The sequence below is a fragment of the Hyla sarda genome, chromosome 1 (genome assembly GCF_029499605.1).
Source record: "Hyla sarda isolate aHylSar1 chromosome 1, aHylSar1.hap1, whole genome shotgun sequence".
NCBI lineage: Eukaryota > Metazoa > Chordata > Amphibia > Anura > Hylidae > Hyla > Hyla sarda.
In genome coordinates, this window is record NC_079189.1 from 401,260,033 (window position 1) to 401,283,387 (window position 23,355).

At 43.5% G+C, this 23,355-nt stretch overlaps 1 protein-coding gene across 5 annotated transcripts in view; it reads left to right on the top strand.

The window, feature by feature from the left end:
• The first annotated feature begins 767 nt into the window (after window positions 1-767).
• Window positions 768-23,355, top strand: part of CHD8 (chromodomain helicase DNA binding protein 8) — a 144,025-nt gene continuing 121,437 nt past the window's right edge. Inside the window, exons 1-2 of one of the 5 annotated variants that reach the window (XM_056527805.1) lie at window positions 768-961; window positions 18,673-19,471. In XM_056527805.1, the coding sequence (XP_056383780.1) occupies window positions 18,797-19,471 (675 nt within the window). In that variant the 5' untranslated portion in view covers window positions 768-961; window positions 18,673-18,796. Of the gene's footprint in view, window positions 1,001-8,072; window positions 8,456-11,909; window positions 11,983-18,672; window positions 19,472-23,355 lie in introns of those variants that run through there. The other 4 variants (XM_056527786.1, XM_056527769.1, XM_056527778.1 and 1 more) reach the window with 4 other exon arrangements.

Below are 23,355 nucleotides of genomic sequence, written 5' to 3' on the forward strand. Positions count from 1 at the left end.
TACAGAAATTCTGAGCAGTAGCTTGGAATTAATTCCGACTACTATTCAGGAAATGGACGGAATATAGTCACCAGCAGACTACCATGTAATTGGGCCCACCACATTAGACATCAGAATAGCTTTTTGCAGTATCCCCATTTACTGGTAATGCCAGAATGTGGTGTGAACCCAGCCCAGTGTTTCCCAACCAGATTGCCTCCAGATATTGCAAAACTACAACTCCCAGCATGCCTGGACAGCCTTTGGCTGTCCAGGCATGCTGGGAGTTGTAGTTTTGCAACACCTTGAAGCACCCTGGTTGGGAAAACACTGACCCAGCCTTACAAATACTGATACACAATCCAGACTGAATTACTGCTGTGTGAATGGGGCCATAGGCTGCTATCGCACCTTAGCAGTACACCATGTGAGCTAAAGGCAGCGTTTGCAGTAGCAGCACCTTTATAGTCAGTTCAGGACTCCAATCTAGTAACTTAACCCCACAATGATACATTGTAACAAATATTTTTATTTATTTTTCAATAAAAAAGACTCCAATAACAGGGCGTATTTTTTCTTCCTTTAGTACGCTGATGTTAAATGAGAACTGACACTTCCCTAACCCCCAAGCATTCATTCATCAGGTCGCGGCTTTACATAGATTTTTAGTCAGGCATCCGCGGGCAGCCTAAGTGAAGGACCCCCTGCCCTCTTCCGTAGGCACTTCCTGATTAGCACAACCTACCCTCACTGCATGACGTCTCCTCACCTGACTGATTGATGTGTTTTTCGACCAATCAAAAACGGCATAAGGCGGGATTTAGCTCGCAGGACCTTCTACTATTGTCCTAGCGCGGTCGTGACGTAAGGCGTAGCTGTGTGAGGTTGAGTTGCATCGCACGGCGCGTCCATGCTCGGCACAGCCGGGACCAGCTCATAAAGGGTCAACAGCGGCCGAGACCCGGACAGTGTGACGTCACAGGTGAGACGGGGGAGTTGACGTCACAATGTGGGGTCACAGGTGAGACGTGGGGGAGGGGGATATAAGCCAAATACATTTCCCGTACCTATATAGCCCACTTACGTATAGGTGGTGTTAGCGCGGCTAATAAACGGAGGCTGGAGCTCGGCACATCGGCACACACGTGTTTACAGGCGGGGATGTGCTGGGGAAGCTCCTAGTTGGGGCGCCAGGGCACCGACCCTTAGAATGGGTGGCATCGCTGGCGCCATGGGAACCCCGCGTTTGTTTATGGTGGATGGCGGGACAGTGTTTCTACTAAGTGTAATGTAACCTTGTGGCCGATTACTAGAGAGGTGTAACCCTTAGTCAGCCCCATCCATACATTATATTAGGGCTGTCATCTCACCAGGGACAGTGGGGGACAATATAATGTTGGTGTGAGGTAGATTTTACCCTCTGTTTACTTCCTGTATTTTTACAGTTTCTCAAAACTTGATAAATTCTGCACAATTGTAGAAACCCGTGAACTACAGAGAGAGGTGGAAGCTTTGTGCTCTGGCGTCTGACACATCTGTACATGTCCTATTAGGTGGTGTAGGTTTGCACAAAAAAACGTCTTAAGGACTCAGGGCATACCTGTACGCCCGGAGTCCGCTCCCTTTCTATATCGCGGGGCCACGGTCTGTAACAACGGCCGGGACCCATGGCTATAAACCCTTTAGACGTGGCGTTCAAAGGTGATCGCCGCGTCTAAGTAAACCAGTCCCGGCTAGCTCAGTCAACTGTTCGGGACCGCCGCGGCATCCCAAACAGCTGGAACCCACAAGGAGGGCCCCTACCTGCCTCCTCGGCGTCCGATCGCTTAATGACTGCTCCGTGCCTGAGATCCAGGCATGAACAGTCAAGCAGCAGAATCATTGATCAATGTTATCCTATGGGATGACAATGATCAATGTAAACGATCAGTGTGTGCAGTGTTATAGCCCCCTATGGGAGCTATAACATTGCAAAATAAAAAGTGTAAAAAGAAAAAAGTTAATAAAGATCATTTAACCCCTTTCCTAATAAGTTTGAATCACCCCACTTTTCCCATTTAAAAACAAAAAACTTTGGAAATAAACATATGTGGTATCGCCGCGTGCGGATTTGTCCACATTATAAAAATATATGGTTAATTAAACCGCACGGTCAATGGCGTATGCGCAAAAAAAAATCCAAAGTCCAAAATAGTGGATTTTTGGTCACTTTTTATTAGGGATCGACCGATTATCGGTATGGCCGATAATCACGATTTTGGGCATTATCGATATCGGCAATTACCTTGCCGATAATGCATCGCAACTGCCCCCCCCCTCCCCGACCCGCCGCACTTGAACCCCCAACCCCCCCCCCCCGACCCGCCGCACCGCACTGTGTCGCACCCCCCACCGCACTGGCCCCATTGCCTCCCCATCCCCGGTTTTATAATTACCTGTTCCCGGGGCCCACGCTACTTCTGGCTCCTGCTGCGTCCTGCCTTTCGCTGTGCGCAATGACGAGTGACGTGCGCGACGTGACATCACCGTCAGTGCGCACAGTGACAGCTCAGGAGGACGCCACTGGAGCCAGATGTAGAGTGCACCCCGGGAACAGGTAATTATAAAACTGGGGATGGGGGAGGCAATGGGGCCGGTGCGGTGGGGGGGGGGTCGGTCGCGGCGCAGCGGTGAGGGTGGCGGTGATGGGTGTCAGAACCCCCGGACAGGCAGGGGGAGAGAAGCGGGTGCCAGCGACGGTGGCCTATGGCACCACAAAAGCCACTGCAGTGCATTGATTTAAAGCGCCCGCTTTAAATCGATGATCTGCAGCGGTGTCGCGGGGGGATAAATAGCCGATAACTTATACCGGAATATCGGTATAAGTTATCGGCCCTAACCTGCACCGATTATCGGTATCGTCCCTAAAAAAACGATATCGGTCGATCCCTACTTTTTCTATCATGAAAAAATTTATAAAAAGCGATCAAAAAGTCTGATCAACACACAGATGGTACCGCTAAAAACGTCAGATCACGGTGTGAAAAATGAGCCCTCATACCGTCCCATATGCAGAAAAATTAAAACAGTTATAGGGGTCAGAATATGACAATTTTAAACGTATACATTTTCCTGCATGTAGTTATGATTGTTGGGTATCATTCTAATTGTAAGGACCTACAGAATAAAGATAAGGTGTCATTCTTAACCAGAAATTTACTGCGTAGAAACGGAAGCCCCCAAAAGTTACAAAATTGCGTTTGTTCTTCAATTTTGTCGCACAATGATTTTTTTTTTCTAATTTCGCCATAGATTTTTTGGGTAAAATGACTGATGTCATTACAAAGTACAATTTGTGGCGCAAAAAATAAGCCATCATATGGATTTTTAGGTGCAAAATTGAAAGAATTATGATTTTTTTTAAAGGTAAGGAGGAAAAAACGAAAGTGCAAAAACGGAAAAACCCTGAGTCCTTAAGGGGTTAATTTACAGTTCCACTGCAAAAAGTGGTGTATGGTGCACCAAACAGGCAACTTTGAAAGATGTTTTACCAAAAATTGCGCTTATGTAAAAAAACATTGCAATCTTTTTTTGCTGCACACTATTACGCTATTCTATATAGCAAAAACACCTTGTGGATATGGCATTTTTTCTTGCCCGTATTCTTCAATAAAAATCCTTGAGTCACATGATGAAAAAATTACATGACTTGTCATGAGAAAAACACAAGGGGGAAAAATAGAAACAAAAAAATGAAAATGGTGACACCATTGATGAGTTCTATTGCGTTTACATCATGGTCCTTTATTTTTCCAGAAAAGCTAGTGCTGCATGCTGTTATTTTTTTCTGGAGTTTTTCCTGTAATATGCAGATGTGAACAGATCATATTTATTAGTATGTTTGTAAATTGTTTAAAAACATAAAAAAAAAATGTATGGGATGAATGCATAATTGGGTCAGATTTTGTGTGGTTTTCCAAGTCGTGCAAAATATTATTATTGAGCGCACCTCCGTTTATAAATTTGCACAAAAAGACAGGAAGCTCCTGGAGGAGCAATTGTGCAAAAAAATTTGTGTGCAAGTATTAAATTCAACAATTCCATAACTGATCACTATATGAGATCACTAGAACCCTCATTTTTCCCATCCAGTTTATTACATGCCTTTTGAGACGATCAAATACCTCAACCGGCTGGTCTCATATTGGTACTGTGATAGAATCCACCAGGTCCTCTATGTGTACATTAAAGGGGTACTCCGCCCCTAGACATCTTATCCCCTATCCAAAGTATAGGGGATAAGATGTCAGATCGCGGGGGACCCCCAGGATCTCGGCTGCAGCACTCACCTGTTGCGGCTTCGGCTCCCGACCAAGATGACGGGAGATTGTGACGTCACGACTCCGCCCCCGTGTGATGTCACGCCCCGCCCCTCAATGCAAGTCAATGGGAGGGGCAGCAGTCCCGTCACTGTGGTCGTGAGGCGTTAGGATGAGAGCCTCCAGCGCTGCCGGAAGCTGTAACAGGTGGGTCCTGCAGCTGAGATTCCGTGGGTCCCCACCAGCGGGACCTCCACGATCTGACATCTTATCCCCTATCCTTTCGATAGGGGATAAGATGTCTAGGGGCGGAGTACCCCTTTAAGGCTGGTTTACCCTGGTACAATTACGTGTTGTTTTTTTTTTGCAGTGGCACTTTTTTTTCAGTTTTTGTTGTTGTTCAGCGCACCGATGAGACCAGTGTGTAACGGTTTTTAATAGTCTCCAAAGGCATGTAAAATAAAAAGCTATGTTTTAACTCACACCATAATGGATGGGAAAATGAGGGTTTTGGTGACCACATAGGGGGAGATTTATCAAAACCTGTGCAGAGGAAAACTTGCCCAGTTGCCCATAGCAACCAATCAGATCGCTTCTTTCATTTTTCACAGGCCTTCATAAAAATGAAAGCAGCAATCTGATTGGTTGCTATGGGCAACTGGGCAAGTTTTCCTCTGCACAGGTTTTGATAAATCTACCCCATAGTGATCAGTTGTGGGGATAGTGTAAATTAACCCTACGTCCATAGCTCAAATAGCGCAAAATGTTATTATTTTGGCCCAAGCCAATGCTACAAATAAAAACACACTGGGGGAGATGTATCAAAAACTGTGTAGAGGAAGAGGGGTGCAGTTGCCCATGGCAACCAATCAGATCGCTTTTGTCATTTTTCACAGGTCTCTTAAAAAAGGAAAGAAGCTCTGCACAGTTTTCGATAAATCTCCCCCACTGTACAGGCAATCTTGCAGGTGCATTACAGTTGCTCAATCCCCCTCTGTATACAGCAAATAAACAGACCCTCAGATGGAAACCATCCGAGTGAAGGCCAAAATGACCTCTGTCAGGTGTTTGGGGAATATATATACTGTATATGTTTATGCTGACTTATAGGAACATATAGTGGGATTTATCAACTGTTGTCCACTTACAAAATTGGGTGTGCAGTGTGTTGTTATTTAGCGATTTGACTTGCAACAGAATTATCATCTAATCTTGGGCCATTTTTATGTTTGTGCTGATTCGGTAATTTTTCTTATTTGCCTTCAGGGGGTGTGGTTAGAAGATGCACTGTTTGGTGCACTCAATTTAACGCTTGCGCAAATGTTTTCCAGTGACCAGTGTGAGTTTACTCTCCCCCCCCCCCCCCCCCCCCCTGCACCATCCAGCATCTTTCGATGATTGAAACTAGCCATGTCTGGCCATGTGCACAAAATTGTAGAATTGTGGTAAAACTGCATGCGACATGACAATAACGGTTCCTATCATAGAAGATGAAAAGAGGGACATGTTGGTGCTGCCCTGCGGAGCAGAATGCAGGCGGCTGTACTCTCGCTGTGCTGTGTATTTCATTATGTAGCCTCCAGCATTACAGTTAGTAAATGTTATGTTTATTGGGTCCCTTGTATCCCTGTATTATACGTATATAGGGGGACATAGTCCTCTGTATGATACGTATATAGGGTGACATAGTCCTCTGTATGTTACGTATATAGGGGGACATAGTCCTCTGTATGTTGCGAATATAGGGTGACATAGTCCTCTGTATGTTACGTATATAGGGGGACATAGTCCTCTGTATGTTACGTATATCTGTAGGTTGCGAATATAGGGTGACATAGTCCTCTGTATGTTACGTATATAGGGGGACATAGTCCTCTGTATGTTACGTATATCTGTATGTTGCGAATATAGGGTGACATAGTCCTCTGTATGTTACGTATATAGGGGGATATAGTCCTCTGTATGTTACGTATATAGGGGGATATAGTCCTCTGTATGTTACGTATATAGGGGATATAGTCCTCTGTATGTTACGTATATAGGGGGACATAGTCCTCTGTATGATACGTATATAGGGGGACATAGTCCTCTCTATGTTACGTATATAGGGGGACATAGTCCTCTGTATGATACGTATATAGGGGGACATAGTCCTCTGTATGATACGTATATAGGGGGACATAGTCCTCTGTATGATACGTATATAGGGGGACATAGTCCTCTGTATGTTACGTATATAGGGGGACATAGTCCTCTGTATGTTACGTATATAGGGGGACATAGTCCTCTGTATGTTACGTATATAGGGGGACATAGTCCTCTGTATGTTACGTATATAGGGGGACATAGTCCTCTGTATGTTACGTATATAGGGGGACATAGTCCTCTGTATGTTACGTATATAGGGGAACATAGTCCTCTGTATGTTACGTATATAGGGGGACATAGTCCTCTGTATGTTACGTATATAGGGGGACATAGTCCTCTGTATGATACGTATATAGGGGGACATAGTCCTCTGTATGTTACGTATATAGGGGGACATAGTCCTCTCTATGATACGTATATAGGGGGACATAGTCCTCTGTATGTTACGTATATAGGGGGACATAGTCCTCTGTATGTTACGTATATAGGGGGACATAGTCCTCCTGTATGATACGTATATAGGGGGACATAGTCCTCTGTATGATACCTATATAGGGTGACATAGTCGTCTCTATGTTACGTATATAGGGTGACATAGTCGTCTCTATGTTACGTATATAGGGTGACATAGTCCTCTGTATGATACGTATATAGGGGGACATAGTCCTCTGTATGTTACGTATATAGGGGGACATAGTCCTCTGTATGTTACGTATATAGGGGGACATAGTCCTCTGTATGTTACGTATATAGGGGGACATAGTCCTCTGTATGTTACGTATATAGGGGGACATAGTCCTCTGTATGTTACGTATATAGGGGGACATAGTCCTCTGTATGTTACGTATATAGGGGGACATAGTCCTCTGTATGTTACGTATATAGGGGGACATAGTCCTCTGTATGTTACGTATATAGGGGGACATAGTCCTCTGTATGATACCTATATAGGGGGACATAGTCCTCTGTATGATACCTATATAGGGGGACATAGTCCTCTGTATGATACCTATATAGGGGGACATAGTCCTCTGTATGTTACGTATATAGGGTGACATAGTCCTCTGTATGTTACATATATAAGATGACATAGTCCTCTGTATGATACGTATATAGGGTGACATAGTCGTCTCTATGTTACGTATATAGGGGGACATAGTCCTCTGTATGTTACATATATAAGGTGACATAGTCCTCTGTATGTTACGTATATAGGGGGACATAGTCCTCTGTATGTTACATATATAAGGTGACATAGTCCTCTGTATAATACGTATATAGGGTGACATAGTCGTCTCTATGTTACGTATATAGGGTGACATGCTGTATCACTACTCGGACAGGTCCAGCCTGTTTCTCACACGCCTAATAAACAAGTTGGTGAGTCCGGAAGGCGATGCTTGATGTATAGACCGAGCCTGCTCACAGCCCTGTTTATGTTGCTTTCATTTGACGCCTTATTCCCTGAGAAACCGCCGTGTGTTTACGTTCACGATGTAGCCATGCGTCTGGGGCACGAACGGTACTTGTAAGTACACCTCCCAGACACATTCGCCCCGTCAGGAGCTGAGTATCCGGCGCAGTGTGCCAGCTGTTGTGTGCCGGCCCTCTCTGTGACGCTTTCATTCATTCTCTTGCGCTAGGCTCGACCAAATCGAGGCTGGTTGCGCTTTTGCCTTGGATACGGCTAGGCCTCAGAGTGATGGGGGGAGCGAATGGGTCAACCTAACCCAGCACGTCGCTATAGTCTATGATTGACAGGATGTTTGACCAATGGGAGCGCGCTGCAGCTGCACGGCTCTGAGGGGCGGGGCCTAGCGTTGGGTTGGTAGCGCCGTGTGTATCTGTATGGGGAGGAGAAAGCTGTGTGTGTGCAGCGACAGCATGTGTGTATCCGGGAAACTACATGTGTATTACTGTATGCTGAGTGACTGTCCGGGCTGGAGAGCATGTAAATGCCGGGGAGGACAGCGCGCTGGGCTCCATAGCTGCTCCCACCGAGCACTCTAGGGGATACGGAGTAGTCATAGGTAAGAGTGTGTATGGAGAAAGTGCACTGACAATCTGGGGAGCGGAGAATCGCCTCACATCTGTCCTGAATGTATGCATCTTATATTCTTCACTACCATCACCACAAGTATAACACACTCCTGTGTATAGAGACTACATCACAAGTATAACACACACTCCTGTATATAGACTTCATCACAGGTATAACAAACTCCTGTATATAGAGACTACATCACAAGTATAACACACTCCTGTATATAGAGACTACATCACAGGTATAACAAACTCCTGTATATAGAGACTACATCACAGGTATAACACACTCCTGTATATAGAGACTACTTCACAGGTATAACACACACTCCTGTATATAGACTTCATCACAGGTATAACACTCCTGTATATAGAGACTTCATCACCGGTATAACACACACTCCTGTGTATAGAGACTTCATCACCGGTATAACACACACTCCTGTGTATAGAGACTTCATCACCGGTATAACACACACTCCTGTATATAGAGACTACTTCACAGGTATAACACACTCCTGTATATAGAGACTACTTCACAGGTATAACACACTCCTGTATATAGAGACTTCATCACCGGTATAACACACACTCCTGTGTATAGAGACTTCATCACCGGTATAACACACACTCCTGTATATAGAGACTACTTCACAGGTATAACACACTCCTGTATATAGAGACTACTTCACAGGTATAACACACTCCTGTATATAGACTTCATCACAGGTATAACACACTCCTGTATATAGAGACTTCATCACAGGTATAACACACACTCCTGTATATAGAGACTTCATCACAGGTATAACACACACTCCTGTATATAGACTTCATCACAGGTATAACACACTCCTGTATATAGAGACTTCATCACAGGTATAACACACACTCCTGTATATAGAGACTACATCACAGGTATAACACACACTCCTGTATATAGAGACTACTTCACAGGTATAACACACTCCTGTATATAGAGACTTCATCACAGGTATAACACACACTCCTGTATATAGAGACTACATCACAGGTATAACACACACTCCTGTATATAGAGACTTCATCACAGGTATAACACACACTCCTGTATATAGACTTCATCACAGGTATAACACTCCTGTATATAGAGACTACATCACAGGTATAACACACTCCTGTATATAGAGACTACATCACAGGTATAACACACACTCCTGTATATAGAGACTTCATCACAGGTATAACACACACTCCTGTATATAGAGACTTCATCACAGGTATAACACACACTCCTGTATATAGAGACTACTTCACAGGTATAACACACACTCCTGTATATAGAGACTTCATCACAGGTATAACACACACTCCTGTATATAGAGACTACATCACAGGTATAACACACACTCCTGTATATAGAGACTTCATCACAAGTATAACACACTCCTGTGTATAGAGACTTCATCACAGGTATAACACACACTCCTGTATATAGACTTCATCACAGGTATAACACTCCTGTATATAGAGACTACATCACAGGTATAACACACACTCCTGTATATAGAGACTACATCACAGGTATAACACACACTCCTGTATATAGAGACTTCATCACAGGTATAACACACACTCCTGTATATAGAGACTACTTCACAGGTATAACACACACTCCTGTATATAGAGACTACATCACAGGTATAACACACACTCCTGTATATAGAGACTTCATCACAAGTATAACACACTCCTGTGTATAGAGACTTCATCACAGGTATAACACACACTCCTGTATATAGACTTCATCACAGGTATAACACTCCTGTATATAGAGACTACATCACAGGTATAACACACACTCCTGTATATAGAGACTACATCACAGGTATAACACACACTCCTGTATATAGAGACTACATCACAGGTATAACACACACTCCTGTATATAGAGACTTCATCACAGGTATAACACACACTCCTGTATATAGAGACTTCATCACAGGTATAACACACACTCCTGTATATAGAGACTTCATCACAGGTATAACACACACTCCTGTATATAGAGACTACTTCACAGGTATAACACACACTCCTGTATATAGAGACTACATCACAGGTATAACACACACTCCTGTATATAGAGACTTCATCACAGGTATAACACACTCCTGTATATAGAGACTACTTCACAGGTATAACACACACTCCTGTATATAGAGACTACATCACAGGTATAACACACTCCTGTATATAGAGACTACATCACAGGTATAACACACTCCTGTATATAGAGACAACATCACAGGTATAACACACACTCCTGTATATAGAGACTTCATCACAGGTATAACACACACTCCTGTATATAGAGACTACATCACAGGTATAACACACACTCCTGTATATAGAGACTTCATCACAAGTATAACACACTCCTGTGTATAGAGACTTCATCACAGGTATAACACACACTCCTGTATATAGACTTCATCACAGGTATAACACTCCTGTATATAGAGACTACATCACAGGTATAACACACACTCCTGTATATAGAGACTACATCACAGGTATAACACACTCCTGTATATAGAGACTTCATCACCGGTATAACACACTCCTGTATATAGAGACTTCATCACAGGTATAACACACTCCTGTATATAGAGACTTCATCACAGGTATAACACACTCCTGTATATAGAGACTTCATCACAGGTATAACACACTCCTGTATATAGAGACTTCATCACAGGTATAACACACACTCCTGTATATAGAGACTTCATCACAGGTATAACACACTCCTGTATATAGAGACTTCATCACAGGTATAACACACTCCTGTATATAGAGACTTCATCACAGGTATAACACACACTCCTGTATATAGAGACTACTTCACAGGTATAACACACTCCTGTATATAGAGACTACATCACAGGTATAACACACTCCTGTATATAGAGACTTCATCACAAGTATAACACACTCCTGTATATAGAGACTTCATCACAAGTATAACACACTCCTGTATATAGAGACTACATCACAGGTATAACACACTCCTGTATATAGAGACTTCATCACAGGTATAACACACACTCCTGTATATAGAGACTTCATCACAGGTATAACACACTCCTGTATATAGAGACTTCATCACAGGTATAACACACTCCTGTGTATAGAGACTTCATCACAGGTATAACACACACTCCTGTATATAGAGACTTCATCACAGGTATAACACACACTCCTGTATATAGAGACTTAACCACCATCATTACAAGTATAACGCACTCACACACACACACACAAATGTATATAGAGACTTTTCCAGAGGAAAAGTTGCTGAGTTGCCCATAGCAACCAATCGCTCACTGCTTTCATTTTGCAGAGGTCTTGTTAGAAATGAAAGAAGCGATCTGATTGGTTGCTATGGGCAACTCAGCAACTTTTCCTCTGGACAGGTTTTGATAAATCTCCCCCATATTCTCTACAGGAGACTAGCAAAGCTTGGTGACAGGTATGTAATTTTTTAGTATGTGGAAGTAGGACAGGGAGATAACCTGCCTATCTATAGGGTAGGGGATAATATTATCTGTTAGAGGCTCACCTCCTTCATCTTTTGTCCTCTGCTCTGGCGCTGGTGGAGTGAAGTGATTTTGCCTGTGCCAGGGCAGACATCAGGCACCGCTCCTGACGCAGGTCTTGCCTGCAGGTATCAGATTAGGTATCGGGGACATTTGTGCAAATGTCCAGTATCGGTCCCAATACCACTATCTGTATCAGGACATCCCTATTACATAGGTGCACAATGTCCTGTACACACATCTGTGCCCAGCATGTTGAATGTTAAATATTTTAACATGTTAAATATTACTTATTTCTGTTTTCACTATGATTCCTTTGTTACTATTCATTTAGAAAATATACATAGTAACATAGTTCATAAGGTTGGAAAAAAGACCAGAGTCCATCAAGTTCAATCTAAAACCCTAATGAATCCCTACTGAGTTGATCCAGAGGAAGGCAAAAAACCCTCATCTAGGGCTTCTTTCACACTATAAAAGTTATCCGTTTTAAAGATCCGTCTGATGTTCCGTCATGAAAACCCTGCAAATCGGCCGTTATACTGCCGTTAGAAAATCCCTTTATAGTCTATGGGATTTTTACATTATCCGTTTTAATCCGTTATAGTCCGTTATTAATAACGGACGTCGTTTTGTGACGGAAGATGGTAACGGGAGAAATAGTGCATGCACTATTTCTTCCGTTCATTCTCCCGTCACAAAATAACGTCCGTTATTAATAACGGACTATAACGGATTTACCTTATCTCGCTGCATTTCATTTTCCTCGATGAAAACACTGGAGAAGAATTTGTTTTTTTTCCTGATCCCCGTCTATAATTTCTTCCTCATCATTTTTTAAAAGGCCTACACTTTCATTTTTGACCTTTTTGCTATTTATATAGTAAATAACATTTTGGGGTTAGTTTTACTCTCTTAGACAATTAATCTTTCTGTCTCTATTTTTGCGGCTTTTATGTGTTTATTTATTTTTTTTACATAATTTACATTTTATAGCTTTTTAATGCTTCTTCACTGCCGTCCTGTTTTAGTAGTTTAACCTCTTAAGGAACAAACGTTTTTCAGTTTTTGCACTTTCTTTTTTTCCCTCCTTACATTTTAAAAATCATAACCCTTGAAATTTTGCACCTAAAAATCCATATGATGGCTTTTAAAAAAAAAAAAATTTTTTTTGCACCACCAATTCTGCTTTGTAATGACATCAGTGATTTTACTAAAAAATCTGCGGCAAAACGGAAAAAAAAAAATCATTGTACGACAATGACACCTCTTTATTCTGTAGGTCCATACAATTAAAATTATACCCAACTTATATAGGTTTGATTTTGTTGTACTTCTGGAAAAAATCATACTACAAAAATTAATACATTTAAAATTGTTATATTTTGACCTCCTATAACTTTTTTATTTTTCCACGAACGGGGCAGTATGAGGCTAATTTTTTGCGCCGTTATCTGAAATTTTTAGTGGTACCATTTGTGTTTTGATCGAACTTTTTGATCGCCTTTTATTTATAAAAAAAATTACGGTATAAAAAGTGACCAAAAATATGCTACTATGGAATTTTTTTGAGCGTACGCCATTGACCGTGTGGTTTAAACCCTTTAGGGCTCCCGATCTGTGAAGGGTGCTCAGAAGCTGAGCGCGCTTCATATCTGTGAGGTCCCGGTTGATATCAGCAACCAGGACCCGCTGCTAATATCGGACATCGCCGATCGGGCTGATGTTCTGTATTAACCCTTTAGACAACGCAATCAAAATTGATTGCGGCATCTACAACGGTAGAGTACATTGCCGGTTAGCTCAACTGAGCTTTTTGGGACCGCTGTCCCGAACAGCTGAGAGGACAGCGGGAGGTGTCTTACCTTCTTCCCAGCTGTCCGATCGACGATTGGTTGCTCCAAGCTTGAAATCAAGCGCAGGAAACATTGATCACTGCATTCCTATGGCAATGCATTGAAGAGTGCCTGCAATCAGTATATGCAGTGTTACATCCCCTAGAGGAGGCTATAACACTTCATAAAAAATTGATTTAACCCTTTCCCTAATAAAAATCACCCCCCCTTTTCCCATTAAAAAAGTGTAAATAAAAAATAAAAAGAAACGTGGTATCGCCACATGTGTAAATGTCCGAACCATAAAAATATATAGTTAATTAACCCCTTAAAGACCAAGACCATTATGACCTTAAAAGGGTACTTTGCCCCTGGCATCTTATCCCCTATCCAAAAGATAGAGGATAAGATGTTAGATCGCCGCGGTCCCGCTGCTGGGGAACCCGGGGATCGCCGCTGCGGCACCCCGCCATCATTACTGAACAGAGAGAGATCGCTCTGTGCGTAATGACGGGCGATACAGGGGCCGGAGCAGCGTGACGCCATGGCTCCGCCCCTCATGACATCACGGCCAGTCCCCTTAATGCAAGTCTATGGCAGGGGGCGTGACGATAGCCACGCCCCCTTCCCATAGACTTGTATTTACGGGGGCGGGCCGTGACGCCACGAGGGGCGGAGCCGTGATGTAACGATGCTCCGGCCCTTGTATCGCCCGTCATTACGTGCAGAGCGATATCTCTCTGCGCAGTAATGATAGCGGGGTGCTGCAGCAGCGATCCCCGGGGTCCCCAGCAACGGGACCCCGGCGATCTGACATCTTCTCCCCTATCCTTTGGATAGGGGATAAGATGTCTAGGGGCGGAGTACCCCTTTAAGGACCAGAGCATTTTTTGCACATCTGACCACTGTCACTTTAAGCATTAATAACTCTGGGATGCTTTTACTTATGAATTTGATTCCGAGATTGTTTTTTTTTCGTGACATATTCTACTTTAGCATAGTGGTAAATTTTCGTCGATACTTGCATAATTTCTTGCTGAAAAATTTTAAAAATTTCATGGGAAAAAAAAATGTAGCTTTTTTTTTTTTTTTACTTTTAAGCTCTTTGCTTGTAAGGAAAATAGACATACCAAATATATTGTATATGTGAATCAATATATAATTTGTCTACTTTATGTTTGCATCATAAAGTTGACCTATTTTTACTTTTGGAAGACACCAGAGGGCTTCAAAGTTCAACAGCAATTTTCAAAATTTTCACGAAATTTTCAAAATCTGAATTTTTCAGGGACCAGTTCAGTTTTGAAGCGGATTTGAAGGGCCTTCACATTAGAAATACCTCATAAATGATCCGATTATAAAAAAAAAAAAAAAACTGCACCCCTCAAAGTATTCATAATGACATTCAGAAAGTTTAACCTTTTTAGGTGTTTCACAGGAATAGCAGCAAGGTGAAGGAGAAAATTCAAAATCATCATCATTATTTTTTTTTTTTTACACTCATGTTCTTGTAGACCCAGTTTGTGGATTTTTACAAGGGGTAAAAGGAGAGAAATCCCCCCCCCCCCCCCCCCAAAAAAAAAATTTGTAACCCAATTTCTCTCGAGTTAGGAAATACCTCATATGTGGATGTTAAAGAGGTATTCCAGGCAAAAAAATCTTATCACCTATCCAAAGGATAGGGGATAAGATGTCTGATCGCCCGTGGCCCGTTGCTGGGACCCCCAGCGATCTCCCTGCAGCACCCACATTCTATGCGGGGCTGCGTCTCTAGTTTCGGAAACCTCCAGATTTCCGGGACTGGGGGCGTGATGTCACGCCACGCCCCCTCCATTCATGTCTATGGAAGGGGGGTGTGATGGCCGTCATGCCCCCCTCCCATATCCTGGCTATAGACCATTATCCAATAAATCACTGTGGATAAATGATTTTTTGTTTTATGGCATCCATTTGTTGAGCCCCTGAGGAGGACACATGCTACTTTGTGCCGAAACGCGTAGGGCCGTTGTGTCATGGGATACATCTAGTCCCTCTGGGCAGATTGTATCCTGGATGTGATATCTTGTTATATATACTTGGGATTTTGTCCCCTGGTCTATATTTTAGCAGCATAGCTTTGGCGTACTATTGCTAAGAGGCCCCTATCCGGGTCAAATGGCTGATTATTATTCATCACTATTAATATAATATTTTAGAGGTGGTTATTAAAAGTTATATTTTATGCACACTCCCCCCATTTTTTCCAATTTAATTTTTGGGAGCTGATTAATTACACTGGTCCGTAGATACCACATCATCTACCTGTATATCATTATGTCACGTCTCCAGTCCTGGAAACTGAGGTTTCTGAAACTAGAGACTCAGCCCCGCATAGAATGTGGGTGCTGCAGGGAGATCGCTGGGGGTCCCAGCAGCGGGCCACCGGCGATCAGACATCTTATCCCCTATCCTTTGGATCAACTAGTGCCAGAAAGTTAAACAGATTTGTAAATTACTTCTATTTAGAAATCTTAATCCTTCCAGTACTTATCAGCTGCTGTATGCTCCACAGGAAGTTTTGAATTTCTTTTCTGTTTGACCACAGTGGTGTCTGCTGACATCTCTGTCCATTTTAGGAACTTTCCAGAGTAGGAGTAAATCCCTGTAGCAAACCTATCCTGCTATGGACAGAGGTGTCAGTAGAGAGCACTGGCCTAAATCAGTGTTTCCCAACCAGGGTGCATCCAGCTGTTGCAAAACTATAACTCCCAGCATGCACGGACAGCCTTTGTGGATTTTGCCTTTGCGGATTTTGCTTTTGTATCAACAGTATATCCACAGCAAATTCTGCAACACTTGCAGTGAAGTTAGTAGAGAATATCTGCAAAAATTGGCACGCTGAGGATTTAGGAAGTCTGCATTGCAGTTTCAGCACAGATTTTGTGTGGCCGAAAAGTCTTATTTGCCTTGTTACTATGGTAAATGTTGTTCTCTGTGAATCTGCCACATGTGGCTCTAACCTTGGGGTGTGTTCACAAGCAGAAGGTTTTGTTGCTGAAATTTTGGAGTGCAATTTGCCTGATCCTGTTAGAGACTTTTTCGGGCCCCTTGTTTAGATGTGATGAACAAGCCGTGTCTGTAAACTTGATTTAACCCCTTAACGACCACGGACATAAATGTACGTCCTGGTTTGGCGGGACTTCCCGCACCAGGACGTACTTTTACGTCCTGTGTGTATGACCGCGAGCATTGGAAGGGTGCCCGCCTCATACACGGCAGGTTCCGGCTGCTAGCAGCAGCCGGGGACCCGCCCATAATAGCCGACATCCGCGATCGCGCGGATGGCCGGCATTAACCCCTCAGATGCTGTGATCAATACAGAACACGGCATCTGCAGCATTGCGGTACTTGGATCATCGGATCGCCCGCAGTGCTGATCCGATCATCCAGCATGGCGGCCGGATGTCCCCTCACCTGGCTCTGGCCGTCTCCCGGGGTATTCTGCTCTGGTTTGAGATCGAGCAGACCAGAGCAGAAGATCACCGATGATACTGAGAAGTGCAGTGTCCTATGCATAGCACTGCACAGTATTAGCAATCAAAGGATTGATGTAGATAGTCCCCTATGGGGACATAAAAAGTGTAAAAAAAAAATAAAAAAATAAAAAAAAAAATAAATAGAAAAAATCCCCTCCCCCAATAAAAATGAAAACTGTCCGTTTTTCCCATTTTATCCCCAAAAAGCGTAACATTTTTTTTAATAAACATATTTGGTATCGTAACGTGCGACCTATCAAAATATAATGTTAATGATAAAAAATTGTAAAGTAAATGTAAAAAATAAAAAAAAGTCCAAAAATGCGGCTTTTTTGTCACATTTTATTCGAAAAAAATTATTTAAAAGTTTTATATATGCAAATGTGGTATAAAAAAAAAGTACAGATGACGGCGCAAAAAATGAGCCCTCATACCGCCCTATATATGGAAAAATGAAAAAGTTATAGGTGGTCAAAATAGGGCGATTTTAGTTACTGATTTTGTACAAAAAAATTAAGATTTTTTTTAAGCTGTACAAAAATATAAAAGTATCTAGCCATGGGTATCATTTTAATTGTATTGACCCACAGAATAAAGAACACATGTCATTTTTACCATTAATTGTACAGTGTGAAAACGAACCCCTCCAAAATGTGCAAAGTTTTGGTTTTCATTAAAATTTCCTCCCTAAAAATTTTTTTGGGGGGGTTCGCCGTACATTTTATGGTAAAATGAGAGGTTTCATTACAAAGTAAAATTGGTCACGCAAAAAACAAGCCCTTATATGGGTCTTTAGATGGAAATATAAAAGTTATGGATTTTAGAAGACGAGGAGGAAAAAACGAAAACGCAAAAATAAAATTGGCCTGGTCCTTAAGGTGAAAATGGGCTTGGTCATTAAGGGGTTAAAATGAGAAGTCATTCTGTACATGAAGGCTGTCCCTGATGCCGTCTGCCAGGGACAACAAAGACCTCGTTGACCCTTTATTTCGCTGGGGGGCCAGATTTGGCCATATGGTTGTTAGAACCTTGTAACAAATGTATATGAAGTTTGTATAGTTGACCTCTGATGTAATTTCACATTTAGAGTAAAATAGGGAGAGTCAACAGCAAACATTGGATATTTATGTCCAAGGGAATATGAGTAGAGCCAAGGACAGGAAGATGTGAATTAGCCATCATCAGACTTGTATACAGATCAGTGAATTGTATGATCATTGGTCATCATAATATGGTTATGAATGTATTAATTAGTTTTTTCTTTTTTCCCTAGACTTTCATCCTGGCTTCTTTCACTTTACATCATCCTGTGACACAAGTCCATTTGTGCTTGCTCTGAATTTTTGGGGAAGGCTGTTTGCCTTCCCCACAAAATTTGCCTTATAAAGAAGTCAAAGATGGCAGACCCTATTATGGACCTTTTTGATGACCCAAATCTGTTTGGCCTGGATTCTTTAACTAGTGATTCGTTTACCCGTGATGGACCTGACACCATCGATGAAGCCCTTGGCTTGGCTAATGTTCTGGAACCTCTAGAACAACTCACCACTGATCAAGGTGGAGAACAACCAATTCCAGATGGAAGTGAGCAGAGACCAGGGCAATCAATCCTGCAGGATGTTCCTGTCCATGTGGCCCCAGTAGAGACAGTGCTTCCATCCTTACCAGCGACTATTCCAGAACCTATAAACCAAGGCAATCCTTTTATGGGAACTTCCACAAGTGGACCAACAGCTCCTAAAATCATGATCCTGAAAGCCCCACCAGGAATGACAGTGAGTAGTTGTCCTGTGACTCAGATCCAGACACTGGCTCCTGGCCAGACAGCTAATGGAGGCAAGGTTACGTTTGCCAAAGTGCTCACAGGGACCCCGCTGAGACCCGGGGTATCAATTGTATCTGGGAATACAGTGTTGGCCAAAGTTCCAAATCAAGCTATTGGAGGACAACCCGGAGTGAGACCTGTTCGACAGCTGTTGCTACAGCCAATGCGTACTTCAGCAGCCCCAGCTGGCACGGATGCGAACACTGGCATTAAACCTGGCATTACACTGACCTCTGCTCCTCAGCAGGTGAATGATTCTTACATAATTTTGTTTCGGCTGATCAGTTGTATTGTTTGTATGTGCAGTTTGTAGACTGGTCTCAGACCGAGGCTTGGGCTATGTGATCCCCTTAAAGGGATACTCCGGTCCGAAGACATCTTATCCCCTATCCAAAGCATAGGGGATAAGATGTCTGATAGCCCCACCCATAGGCTTTCATTGAGGGGACAAGGCGTGACGTCACCGGGGGCAATGCTGAGTCGTGACGTCACGATACTCCGGCCCCATAGTCGTGAGGCTTCAGACATGGAGCCTCCAGCGCTGCGTGCAGCTGAAACAGGTGGGTGCTGCATGAGAGTGTGCGGGATCCCCAGATGTCTTTGGGCCCGAGTATCCCTTGTAACCCCGTAACGACAATGAACGTAAATGTATGTCATGGTGAGGTGGTACTTAACGCACCATGATGTACATTTACGCTCCTCCATGGTGCTCTCATCATGCGCGGCAGGTCCTGGCTGCTATCAGCAGCCAGGGACCTGCCGTTAATGGCGGACATCTGCGATTGCACGGATGTCCGCCATTAACCCCTCAGATGCATCTGCAGCAGTTCAGTCGGTAAAATGGATGATCGGATCGCCCACAGCACTGCCGCGGGTATCATTCATAATGGCGTCCGGAAGTCCCCTCCCCTGCCTCCGGCCGTCTCCACGGGCCTTCTGCTCTGGTCGCAGAAGATCACCGATAACTCTGATCAGTGCTATGCCCTATGCATAGCACTAAACAGTATTAGCAATCTAAGGATTGCTATAAAGTCCCCTATGGGGACTATTAAATTTGAAAAATCCCCTCCCCCAATAAAAAGGAAATTCTGTTTTTCCCATTTTACCCCCCAAAAAGCGTTAAACCCCCCCCCCCCCCAAAAAAACATATTTGATATCGCCACGTGCATAAAAGTCTGAACGATCAAAATATATTAATTATCCCTTATGGTGAGCGGCGTAACTGTAAAAAATACGCCAAAATTGCTGCTTTTATTGGTTACATTTAAAAAAACTAAAATAAAAACTAAAATATAAACAATAGTAGTACCGATAAAAACTACAGATCACTGTGCAAAAAATGAGCCCTTATACCGCCCCGTATATGGAAAAATGAGAGTTATAGGTGGTCAAAATAGGCCAATTTCAAACATACTCATTTTGTTAAAATAGATCAAATTATTATTTTTTTATTTTTATTTTTTAAGCGGTACAATTATGAAAAGGCATAGAACATGGGTATCATTTAATTGTATTAACCCAAAGAATAAAGTAAACAGGACATTTTTACCGTAAAGTGTACAGTTTTAAAACATAACCTTACAAAACTTGCTAAATTGTGGTTTTCTCTTTAATTTTCCCACATAAATAATAATTTTTTGTTTGCGCCGTACATTTTATGGTAAAATAAGTGATGTATAGTAAAATTGACACACAAAACAAAAGCCCTCAAGGGGTCTGTGGATGGAAATATAAGAGTTATGATTGTTAGAAGGCGAGGAGGGAAAAACGAAAATGCAAAAATAAAATTGGCCTGGTCCTTAACCCCACGGTCCTTAACGACCACGGACGTAAATGTACGTCCTGGTTTGGCGGTACTTCGCGCACCAGGATGTAACTTTCCGTCCTGTGTGGCCGCGAGCATTGGAGAGGTGCTCGCGTCATACACTGCAGGTTCCGGCTGAACGGGGACCCGCGGGTAATGGCCGACATCCGCGATCGCGTGGATGTCCGACATTAACCCCTCAGATGCCGTGGTCAGTACAGATCACGGCATCTGTAGCAATGCGCATGTTAAAGTAGATGATCGAATCGCCCGCAGGGCTGCCGCAGGGGTCCTATCATCTGTAATGGCTGACGGAGGTCCGCTCACCTGCCTCTGTCCGTCTCCCGTTGTCTCCTGCTCTGGTCTGAGATCGAGCAGACCAGAGCAGAAGATCACCGATAATACTGATCAGTGCTATGTCCTATACATAGCACTGAACAGGATTAGCAATCAAATGATTGCTATAAATAGTCCCCTATGGGAACATAAAAAGTGTGTAAAAATAAATAAATAAATAAATAAAAATTTGAAAAATGTAAAAGTGAAAAATCCCCTCCCCCAATAAAAATGAAAATTATCAGTTTTTCCCATTTTACCCCCAAGAAGCGTAAAAACATATATATTTTTTTATAAACCTTTTTGGTATTGTCACGTGCGTAAATGTCCAAACTATCAAAATATAATGTTAAAGGGGTACTCCTGTGGAAATCTTTTTATTTTTTATTTTTATTTTTTAAATCAAATGGTGCCAGAAAGTTAAACAGATTTATAAATTACTTCTATTTAAAAATAGATCTTAATCCTTCCAGTACTTATCAGCTGCTGTCAGGGATGTGGAAATCCTATCGCCCGACGCCCGGGACAAGTAGTTTTGGGCGCCGGGCAGGTGAAGTTTTTTTTTATAGATTTAGCCCTGTATTGGGCTAGCAGGGACAGACCGACTTCCCCCTTATTTTTCTTTAATGCTGGTGCTGGTGTGAGGCGCAGGAGCGGATGCAAGTCTGCACCTCACACCGGCGCTCAGGGTGTATGGAGGGGGCGGCGGCCCCCAGCTGACTGCAGAGCCTGAGGTCGCACGTTTGTATTACACAATTAAGCCACGCCCCCTTATCTCCCTCCCAGAGGACGCAGCTCAGAAGACACAGCAGGGGGAGAGAAAGGATGTAGACAGCTTGTACACAGCTCCATCCCCCACACACAGCTCTATCCCTCCCCCTGTGCTGTCTCCACAGGACCTAATCCACCACGGGGAGGTTGCTAGTTTGCACGGGGAAAACACAGAGCAGGGGGGGGGGGGGGGTACCAGTGTGACTACAGCTCTGATGTCCACTCCTGGCCAGCTCAGGTGAGGAGACCGAGAATACGGGCGGCGGCGGCGACAGGAAGGGTGGTTGTATATGTATGGTATGAGTGGATGTTTGATGTGTATGTAATGTATGATGGGGGCAGCGGCAGGTGTATGTATGGTGTGTGTGTGTGTGTGTGTGTGTGTGTATGTGTGATGTCTGTGTGTGATGTGTATGTAATGTATGATGTGTGTGATGTGTATGTAATGTATTGTGTGTATGTATGTGATGTATGATTGGGGGGGGGAGCGGCGGGTGTATGTATGATGTGTGCATATGTATGGTGTGAGTATGTGTGATGTGTGTATTAGGGATCGACCGATATCGTTTTTTTAGGGCCAATACCGATAATCGGTGCAGGTTAGGGCCGATAGCCGATAACTTATACCGATATTCCGGTATAAGTTATCGGCTATTTAACCCCCTGCGACACCGCTGCAGATCATTGATTTAAAGCGGGCGCTTTAAATCAATGATCTGCTGTGGCTTTTGCGGGGCCATAGACCGCCGCCGCCACCACCCGCTTCTCTCCCCTACCTGTCAGGGTGGTCCGGGCCATCCATCCATCGTTCCTGTAGTGTCCGGGGGCGTTCCGGGTGGAGGGTGGTCCGGTCCGGGCCGTCCTTCTCCCACGGTCTTCTTCTCCACTCCGGTCAGGCTCCGGCCTAGTGCGCTGCATAGACGTCGCTGCGCAGTGACGCCCGTGCGCAGCGACGCACCTGACGTCACGGCGTAGCGGCGTCTATGCAGCATACTAGGCCGGAGCCTGCCCGGAGTGGAGAAGAAGACCGTGGGAGAAGGACGGCCCGGACCGGACCACCCTCCACCCGGAACGCCCCCGGACACTACATGAAGGAAGGATGGCCTGGACCACCCCCATTTACGGGTAAGTTTAATTTTTTTATTGACTCGGAGGGTGGGGGAGGGGCCCGATCGGTATAGCGGTATGGGAAAAATCCATACCGGTATACCGCCTAGCAT